Genomic DNA, 10,398 nt, shown 5'->3' with positions numbered 1-10,398 from the left:
TTCTCACAAATCTTTAATCGTCCGAGACGTACGCCTCTTAATACCGCTTAAACAAAACCAAATCGATAAACGTTCAGTGGGTGAAGCAATCGTTTGCAGCGGGAGGCCTTGGTCCTTCGAGCCGGATGTTGCAGAAGCGCTTTTCGAAAATAGCGACTTTGAAGTAAGTAAGCAAAAACAATTCTTATTATGAAACGAAAACCGGCACGGCATTGCGATTTGTACGTGCATGCCGTCATTGACATTAGGTCGTTTCTTTCGGTTGTGGCGCGGTGCCAGACCGAATATCTTTTATTTACTAGACGCTGGTAGGTCGTTGGCTCGTCGGAATCGAAGTTTTATGTTAAAAGACCAGCAAGAGGCGGTCTTGGGACACTAAAAACTGAATGGGTCTTGTTTACTATCGAGACTACTATACAGGCGCACGCTTTTAATTACGTCATTGCGATACAGAATGCTACTTATATTGCAACAACTACACAACCGCTTCTGCTACTACTACTACTACTTGAAACCGGTCGGGGATCGAAATCTAGGTCGCTGGCGAAATATAAATCTTCGTCCATTAGAAAAATTGTTTCTCTAGAAAATTGTTACAGCATCTACGTCTTGGACGAATATTTTTATATACATTTTCTTCTGTAAAATAAAGACAGTAGGAGGGTATTAAAAAGGATTATTGTTATCAGATACTGCCTTGGGAGCCATTATTATCCTGCATGCTTTTAGATTTTCATAAAAAAATTTTCAACGAGTTTGTTTTGAAGCTGTAGCGTCAACATTTCGATGGTATATTTTGTCCTACGTTACTGGGACATCTATCATTCGAAATGAGCGCTTGTGATTGATTAAAATTGCAAATATTTCGTACGCTGTTTAATTGCAGTTTTAATCAGTCTGAAACGATACTGACGCCGATTCAAATTTCGTCATTACATTTTATCTATTTGGCAAAAGTGCTCCGAATTCTAATTACAAATCCGATCTATTCATCTTAAATAGGAATGGTTAAAAGAATCGCTAATTAAAAAACAGTCTCTCTCTCTCTATCTATCTCGATAATGAAATATTTGAGAAAATTCTCTGCAGGTATCAAGAAGAAAAAGACATAGCAATTTCCGACATTAACGGGGGTGCTATTGGTTCGAGTTTTATATCGTTATAAAGTGTTGCATTGGTAAAATAAGGGGATTTACAATTCTCCCTGAGGTACACTAAATTAAGGGCCGACTGCTGAGAATCCAATACTGGCTTCGGTTTTACGCTTTATTGCTGTTTCTCATCGATTTTAGATACTTTTTATTTTTACGTCGTCTCCTCAGTTCTCAGTTACTTTAAACCACATCCAGCCCGAAGGAACTAATCAGTAAAACCGATACTCACTGTGATCCACTAAGCAGTATTTATTTCAAATACGTTCTGATAAAATTGGCTGCCATTTCAAATCTACTCATGTAACGCTATTTTACGGGAGATGACAGGATAAGTGGGCGATTGCGAAAGCAAATAACCCATTTGTCATCAACTGATACAACAGCCATCAAAACAATACTCATCTCCTTGATGTGTATATCGAAGACCTAAGTAAATCAGTGATAAGCAAAATTGCTCTTGATCTTGCAGTTTTGGTTTTAGTCTTGCGAGAATTACCAAGACCAAAGACCAATACTATCTTTACAGTAGCAAGTTCAAGACTAAGACCCAACGAACGAAACCAAGATTAAAACCAACACCAAACGAAAAAGACTTTGACTACAACCAAGACCAAAACTAAAGCTAAGACTAAGACCAAATACGCAAGACTACTGGTCTTAAAAACACTATTACGTTATTACTACTTCGGTTATGAATTAATCTATTTATTTACATTACTGTTGATATATCACTATTCACTGCGCTATTTATTTCACTGCTATCACTGTCAATTTATTTCTTCTCTCGGCGATCGTCTCTTCCTTTAAATACTGTTTTGTTTACTTTCAGGAACCTTCTCGAAACATCCGGATAGTTTCTTTTTTCTTTGAACTGTTTAATTGCTTTCCCAGAACGCAAGTACGACACACATATTTACAAATACATGAAGAAAGGCGCCCGCGGCTAGTAGGCGAATCGATAAGTCGTCCACGCACACGTGTGCCCGATCGCACACAAACACGCTCGTGCTCGTTACACTGCCCCCTAATTAAGGATGTTTCGTCCTGAAACATTTTCATCTTCCGTTTCGCAGAATCATNAGGCATGAAGGTCTAGTCAGAGACATATTAGAGGCAGAAACAGGAGTTAGGAGGGGTAGAGGTAGACCTAGATTAGATTACTGTTCGCAAATAGTTAAGGATGTGGGCTGTTCTAGTTTTAGAAAAATGCGAAGTTTAACTCAGGATAGGAAAAAGTGGAGGTACGTGTCCAATCAGTCTTAGGACTGACGACCCTATGATGATGATGATGAAATAAAGGTCATTTTAAGGCACAAAACGTGCACCCAGATGACAAATAAGCCATTTGCAATTCATTTTTTCAGTAGTTTATGGATACTGTACCTTTCCCGGTTAAATAAATTGTGAAATTTTCAGAAGAGAAAACAGCAGCGAACCCTCGAATGATTTTCCAAATTATGCGTCTATTTTAGTGACGGCAAGCCAGCGGCACCGAAAAATATATAATGTCGTTTTTAAAAAGTAAATTGAATTATTTCGAACTTCGTGAGCTCGACGCTTACCTAAATCAACAACGTTTTTAAAAATAGAAAAGCCTTGTCACTTTTTTGACAGCAAGGGCAAAACATAAAATTGTTACTTTCAGTTTTTTACATTTTTATTAATTCCAAATTTACCGTTGTCAGTCCCGAAAATGGAACGAATTATATCAGAAAGTATATTTCTCCTGGAATTCCTGATCGACAAGTTACAAATAAAATCATGTCCTGTGGACGGCCTATGTGTTTGCATGCAGTTCTTAGACAACGATCCTTTAGAGATATGCGAGAGCGATCTATGCGAAACCCCCTTCGGTCCGAGTCCCGGTAAGGAATTTTCGAAAACAGGAAAGTCCTGTCTATTCTTTTTACGACCCGATCAATTAGAGGAATGTTTAGAAACCTTCGATCTCTTCGTTTGCATAATCAAAAAGTTACAACCGCATTGTAAACCCGACAGACTCCAAATAGGATCGGCTGTGATCTCCATCGCCAATATGTTCAACGCGCTAGTGACTGAAGTGCAAAACAGCACCTGCCAGGGACCCATATCGAAAACTCTTTGCGACAATTTCGATATCCAGGGAATTCACGACGGATCTGTCATTGGAACGTTAGGGATGTACATAAGAATGTCCTGTTTCGGTAAACTTATTGTCACACAATTCCAAATGAACCTTCAAGAAAAGTCGGTTCTTTTTAAAGACAGAGAAGGCAAATCAGTCTACAGATACAAAAAACTGAAGAAACCAAAGAAAGAACCAGAACCGGACGAGGATTTTTGCCAAAACAACTATCCTATGGGACCACCACCAAGTCCGCCCCAGTACAATACAGGTTCGTACTACCCTTCGTATGATAATGGTCCCCCCTGCGATGAAGAACCCCAGGTGTTTTATGACGAATTATCTGACGATGATCCAGAAGATTTTAGGGAATTCGGGGCTTGTATAGGAGGCAATGAACTCATTATCCGAATCATCGATAACGATGAGTGCGATAAAGACAAGGAAAGTCCTTGTGAAGATGACGGTGGTGGAGATGCCGTGAATCCTTGCGGAATGCAATACGATCCTAGGATGGGAATGGCTCCAGGAGGATATCAACCATCAGGATATGGATATCCTCCTGCGCCTCAGTACGGCTATCAGGGAATGGCGCAGTATGGGATGTCACCCGAATGTGAAACTGACATACCTCAAGAGATTGACGAATGTGCACCACCAGAGCCCGTCTGTCCCTGCACTCCCAAAGAAGACGAACCACCTTGCGGTCGTAAAACATGCGATGCTTATAAGTCCAGGTTCGTAAAGAAGAAGAAGGGCAAGAAGAAACTGACGCCGGAAGAATTGGAAGCCTTACGTAAAGCAGAGGAAGAAAAACGTAAAGCCGAAGAAGAAGCGCGCAAAGCGCTGCGCGAACTCCTCCGGTCTCAGGCAGGAGGAGCTTCCGTGGGTTTTATGGAAAAATCGCGAGGTCCGTACGGGTCAGAAGTCTGCGTGTGCTACAACACATGCTCACAACCGGCATCGAGTGTCTGTCCGACGAGCAATACGACTTCGTGCTGTCCTTCGTCAAACTTTTGAAACATGTTCACTTGTTTTCACAATTAACAAAATACACCGACCAATTTGACAGATAGACAATTTCATTTGAAGGAAGAGTCACACGTAATCAAAATTAATAAGTGATAGCCAAATTTAAATTAAGAAACAATAGAGAAAATGGGGCCCAAAGGCGCGAACGAGGGAATGTTCCTCATAGAATTTCTGGTCGATAAAATTGAAATTTCTCGCAGCTCTTGCGATTTGCCGGACCTGGACGAAGGGAACATTTGTGTTTCGGTCCAGTTTTTGAACAACGAACCATTAGAAATTTGCGACAACGATTTCGACGAGACGCCGTCCGGTTCGCCGGCGGACAAGGAATGTTCGAAGACGGGTAAATCGGGTCTGTTTTTCTTAACCCCCGAACAACTGGATCTATGTCGACAGTGTTTTAACATATGCGCTTGCGTCTATAAGAAATCGAAACCTTGTGTGCTACCCGATAAGGTCGTGGTCGGTTACGCCTTCGCCAATGTCACTTTGATGTTCAACCTTTTGCTGGACGAGGTCGAAAACGCATGCACCCAAGGACCCGTGTCCAAGATCATCAATGACAATTACGAAATCCTGAATGCCTCAAACGGACTGAACATTGGCAAATTGGGCATGTACGTTCGAATGTCGTGGCTTGGGAAATTCATCGTGACCCAGTTCCAGATGAATCTCCAAGACCAATCCGTTCTTTATCAAGATAAGGGAGGCGAATCGATTTATAAATACAGAAAGAGAAGCGGGTGCGAAAGGAACGGCATGGGTCTTCCGTCTCCTCAATTGGGCTTGCTCCCATCGACAGCTCCTAAAGCTCCCAATCAATCGTCGTCCGGTAGAGTGAACTACGACGTAGAAGAAAACCCTTCCAGAAAAAGGAGACCCGGTCAACTCCGCAAGTGCAACGGAACAGCGTCGATACCGAATGCCAGAGGTGGTTGTACCAACAAGAACGCCATTGTTATGCCAAAACTTCCCGATCCGGACAAGGAAGTGTTCGTACTTCGACTGGGAGACAAGAAAGACAGTGCCAAGAAGAAAAAGAAACTGCTGGAACTTCAACTGAAAACGCCCAAGGGACCGCCCTTCAAAGGTCCTCCCATCAAATGTGACAAGGAAGTCGAGTGGGACGAAGAAGCTTCTCGACAAGCCATGGCTTTAGCTGCAGCAATGGGAATGACATTCCTAATGAGATTTGGCAAGGGTGGCGGCGGGGGTGGAAAGAAGAAAAAGGGGGCCAAATCTGCGGAAGAGTTAGAAAAGATGAGAGCTTTACTGAAAGCTCAAGCAGGAGGTGCGAGTGTTGGAATCACCGATAAACCCCGAGCTGTGCCTTGTCCACCGCCATGTGTACCTTGTGATCCGTGCGACGTCAGCTGTATGGCTTCGTGTGTGTCTACGCCTACTGCTTGCTACTCGTCTAGTTGTTGTTTTACACCATGTTCAAGATGTTAACTGCAGTTGTCTTAAAGCTTCAATAAAAACTAACACAAATATCCAAGACTGCTTTGTACATTGACATATCTCCTAAATCTTTCATTCGGCATTATCAGTTTCAAAATTATGTAGTGACCAAATCCAAGATCATAAATTACATTGTAATCATTGATTCGTCCCACTGTTCAAAATTCTAGTGTACAGTCACATGTAAAATGGCGAAAAATGTAAGCGACAGTATCTTCCTCATCGAATTCCTGGTCGACAAAGTCGAATTGAAGTATCAGTCTGGTAGCATACCGGGGTTGTCCGCTGGCATTTGTGTTTTGGTACAGTTTCTCGATAATCCCCCGTTGGAGATATGCGATAATGATTTCGACGAAACGCCTTTCGGTTCCAACCCGAATCTGCAGTGCGCCAAAAGTGGAAAGTCATGTCTCTTCTTTCTGTCGTGCGAACAACTTCAGAATTGCAGGAAGCGATTCATGATTTATGCCACAATTTTCAAAAAGGCCGACAACTCCTGCGTGACTCCCAACAAGGCCGAACTGGGAACATCTGTGGTCGCCATAACATCACTCTTTAACGAACTGATTTGCGAGGTCGAATCGGGAAGATCAACCGGTCCTACGTCGAAGACTTTAAAATGCGACTACGATGTAATGGGAGCGAACGATCCCAATTGTGCCATCGGTAAATTGGGCATGTACATCAGGATATCCTCTTTCGGAAAACTGATCGTTACTCAATTCCAAATGAACCTGGAGGACAAGTCTGTTTTATTTACGGACAAAGAAGGGAGCTCGGCGTACAAGTACAAGAAAATCCGAAAGCCAAGTGCAGGAGACTACAGTCAGTCCAACGACGAGTGCGATCCATGCGGAAATAGTCGGGAAAAGGAGAAGGGCCGTGAATGCGACTGTTCGGAACGGGGACTACCAGCGTTTGGAGGCGATTGGTCGAAAACACCACCGCCGAAAAGAAAATCGTCGGCAGAGTGTAAACCGAAACCGCAAAAACCCCCGTGCTGCGGCAATAAACCTCGGAAACCTCCCCCTCAGCCCTCCCGTGCCCAAGCATGTGGAATGTCTCGTGGTAACGGGCCTGTGCAACCGCCTTTACCTCCCGTAGACCCCTGCAATCCACCCTCTCCATGTATTCCTCCGGATGAGCCTAAAGAACCACCACCTCCCGACCCCGATGCCGACAAAGAGCGCTTCTTTTTTCGTCTGGCCAAGAAAAAGAGACCGCAACCTAAAATTAACGAACTAGAACTCGAAATGAAAACGCCGAAAGGTCCCACTTTAAAGCCTAAACCTCCGAAAGAAACTAGGTCAACCGAGTGGGAAGAAGCGTTGTCGAAAGAAGCCATGAAGTTGGCTGCTAGCTTGGGACTTGCAGGTCTAATGAAGAAAATTGGACTTGGACCTGTGGGCAAAAAGAAATCGGGCGGCGGCGGTAAGAAAAAGAAAGGAAAAACTAAAGACGAACTGGAGCTAGAGAGAGCTTTACTCAGGGCTGGGGCTGGGGGTGCCACCGTGGGGATCAAGGACAAACCACGTCCCGTTTGTGATCCCATCTGTCCCCCGTGCCCACCCTGCATACCATGCGTACCGTGCCAGCCCAGCTGTGTAACAACCTGTATTAGTTGTCCTTCAAGTTGTTCGAAGAGTGTGATGGATACCTATTGTTCAAGGTGAACAATTTGACGCTGTTTTGTCGTAAAAATACTGCAAAAATAAGAAAATAGCGAAAACCAAAGAAAAATAACAAATACTTATAAGTAATTTGTTGTGGGTACCATGCTGTAACTGATATAACAATTGTATTGTTGATTCTATGATAATAAATATTCTCTAAATGAAAATTGATTTCCTCGAAACGTTTTTTAACAGACTGTTGAAAAATTGATGATTGAAATAACAGTCGAACGAAATCCCGATGGATTTGTTCGCGCTAGTTTTGTTTTGAAACAAGGAACTCTTCAACGTTGTTTGTAGTGTAGAGAAAAAAGGCAAGCTGAAGCTTCAACATCAGCGGCAGAGAATTAGGGCTCTCGACGCTTTATTGGTACTCAAATTAAATGACCCAGTGTGTGAAATCCTTTAAACAACAGGAACAAGCTTTCAAGCTAATCAAATAGTGTGAAGTTTAATTATCTGAAAGAGTTTGTTGTGTATTATATCGATGAAACATGAAGTATCACTTATTTTTAGTTTGGAAATTGTATTTACTACAAAGTTGTTTTTCATTCAAACTAATTGTGAGTACTAGACGAGACAATTATAATTTTCTAATGGTTAAGTATTTAATAAAAAGAAGTCACTTCTATGCACGCGAACGGTTAATTTTGAAATTCGAAAAAGGTTGTTAAAGGTGTATGTTTGGAGGACGGCATTGTACGGGTGCGAAACATGGACAGTGGCGCGGCAGAAAAGAAAAGGTTAGTGTTCGAAATGTGGTGTTATAGGCGGATGATAAGGATAACGTGGGTAGAAAAGGTTAAAAATGAAGACGTATTAGAAAGAATAGGAGAACAGAGGACTCTATGGAAGTCAATAAAAAATAGGCGAGATAGGTTGGTAGGACACCTTCTCAGGCATGAAGGTCTAGTCAGAGACATATTAGAGGCAGAAACAGGAGTTAGGAGGGGTAGAGGTAGACCTAGATTAGATTACTGTTCGCAAATAGTTAAGGATGTGGGTTGTTCTAGTTTTAGGGAAATGCGAAGTTTAGCTCAGGATAAGAAAGAGTGGAGGTACGTGTCCAACCAGTCTTAGGACTGACGACCTTATGATGATGATGATGGTTAAGTATTAAGGTGAAAATTCATTCTTAATTCTTATCCACTAGAAACCATGACAAATTAGAAGAAGTGGCCGATTTTAGGTATCTAGGAAGTCAGATAAATCAGGACGGAAGGAGTAGTAGGGATATAAAGCAGAGGATAGCGCAAGGTTGTTAAAGGTGTATGTTTGGAGCGCGCCGTTGTACGGGTGCGAAACATGGACAGTGGGCGCGGCGGAAAAAGTTAGAACCGTTCGAAATGTGGTGTTACAGGCGAATGATGAGGTCACCGTAGGTAGAGGTTAGAATTTTCTATTTTTTTGGCATGAACCCATAATAATAACGAATTACAATTAAAATTCTTTCAAAACTGAAGCGATTTTTATCTTCGTAATTTCTCTCTTTTGTGATGTGGTGCACGTTCTAAATCTAAACACAATGAGCTCACATTGCAACCGCGGTAGCAAGTTGCCGTCAAAAGTTTCGCAGTGTGTTGCACCAATTGTCCCCATTCGTATAAATCCGAGTGTTATCAGCGGTTTCTACTGCATCTCTTGGCATTCGAAAGCACCAACAACAATTCCTCCAAATTCCAAGTATTGAATTATGAATCGCTGCCGTCCAGACAGAATTAATCTACAGATTGTTCGTTCCCCATCCTATCCCCACCCGCCCCAATTCCATCTCGATTCGAACGTGACACAAACGAGGATATCGAAATCCGTTTTGTAATCTGTTACAAGACGAGACCGGAAATTAAAGACAAGAAACTGGGACAGAAATGAAACGATTTAGAAATACAAACACAGCGGTGACGTTAAGCCCTTATGTCCCTTGATAGGTACAGCTAATGCTAACATTATCTCATAGAGTACCCTGTATATTTATAAGAAATAATAAAGGAAAAAGTTTGACTCAAAGTAAAAGTTGTCAGATCTTGATTTTGTCGCAGGCATCTTTGATCAATTTTTATCGTTTTAATTGAAAACCACCGCCTACCTTAATTTACTTAAAAATAACTGGAGAACTCCTCGGGGAGCGCGTCGTTTTCTCTTCCAACCAACTCATTCATGCTCTCGAGTCAGTGGATTAAATGCGCAACTGAACAAACACAAAAATAAACTTTTGCAATTAAAGTTAGAGTGACGGGTGCATCTGAAATTTCTCCGCACGACCGACGGTCCCGTCCTCACGAAATCGATCGTTCCCCGGTGGGCGGTCACGAAAAAGAGACGTCGTAGACGGATATTCTCTTCTTCTGGTTTCTTGAAACTAATGGTGCCATTATACACATAAACACAGGAAGTTGATTCTTAAAACAACGTGGAAGTAAATGTCTCGACCACGAACCCAAGTGTCTCTGACATCCGATCGCACGGCTATGTAAACATTAAACTTCAAAAGGACCTATCTGTTTTTCTTCGTAACTGAAAGAGCCTGCTTGCAGGTATTGAGCTTTAGCCGTGCGGCCAGTTATCCCGCACCCTTTTTTAATGACCGTAGAATACCACCGAGACGTCTAATCTGATGCATAGTACATGTACGAATACTTCGTTCAGTTTCTGTAGCGATGTGACCTTCAGTTTGATCGGCGCAAAGTAGAAAAGAACAGCACTAGGCCAGAAAAGAATGGAGACAACTCTCGGCCGAACTCTTCACCGGTGAGGAGTGTACAATCCGTACAGTACTGCACGGAAAAATTGACCATTTTATCCACTACAATTGCATTGCTCAAATGTGCTGTTATTGGTACCAATTACTACTGAAAATATCAACGAGATGTTTATTTATATTTGAAGACATATTAAAGGCTTTAACGATTGTTTTCGACTCGCACTACTATTCATGATTGAACAAAACTTTTGGCAGGTACTGTATGAAAAAGTA

At 42.2% G+C, this 10,398-nt stretch overlaps 1 protein-coding gene across 1 annotated transcript; it reads left to right on the top strand.

Moving 5' to 3' along the window:
* The first annotated feature begins 2,736 nt into the window (after window positions 1-2,736).
* On the top strand, window positions 2,737-5,783 carry LOC108738528. The gene is made up of 2 exons (XM_018471986.1): window positions 2,737-4,270; window positions 4,403-5,783. The coding sequence occupies exons 1-2, from the start codon at window positions 2,848-2,850 to the stop codon at window positions 5,740-5,742; spliced, it is 2,763 nt and encodes a 920-aa protein (XP_018327488.1). The 5' UTR covers window positions 2,737-2,847; the 3' UTR covers window positions 5,743-5,783.
* Window positions 5,784-10,398: the final 4,615 nt, after the last annotated feature.

This window comes from Agrilus planipennis, unplaced genomic scaffold, assembly GCF_000699045.2.
Source record: "Agrilus planipennis isolate EAB-ADULT unplaced genomic scaffold, Apla_2.0 scaffold154, whole genome shotgun sequence".
Lineage (NCBI taxonomy): Eukaryota > Metazoa > Arthropoda > Insecta > Coleoptera > Buprestidae > Agrilus > Agrilus planipennis.
Note: the sequence above shows the minus strand (reverse complement) of the source record. Positions and strands in the feature narration are given on the sequence as shown.

Excerpts from the sequence above, each read along its gene's own strand:
- LOC108738528 (XM_018471986.1), top strand. The coding sequence starts at position 2,848 with ATGGAACGAATTATATCAGAAAGTATATTTCTCCTGGAATTCCTGATC. Across the intron at positions 4,271-4,402 it reads TTCGTGCTGTCCTTCGTCAA|AAACAATAGAGAAAATGGGG; the intron begins ACTTTTGAAACA and ends ATTTAAATTAAG.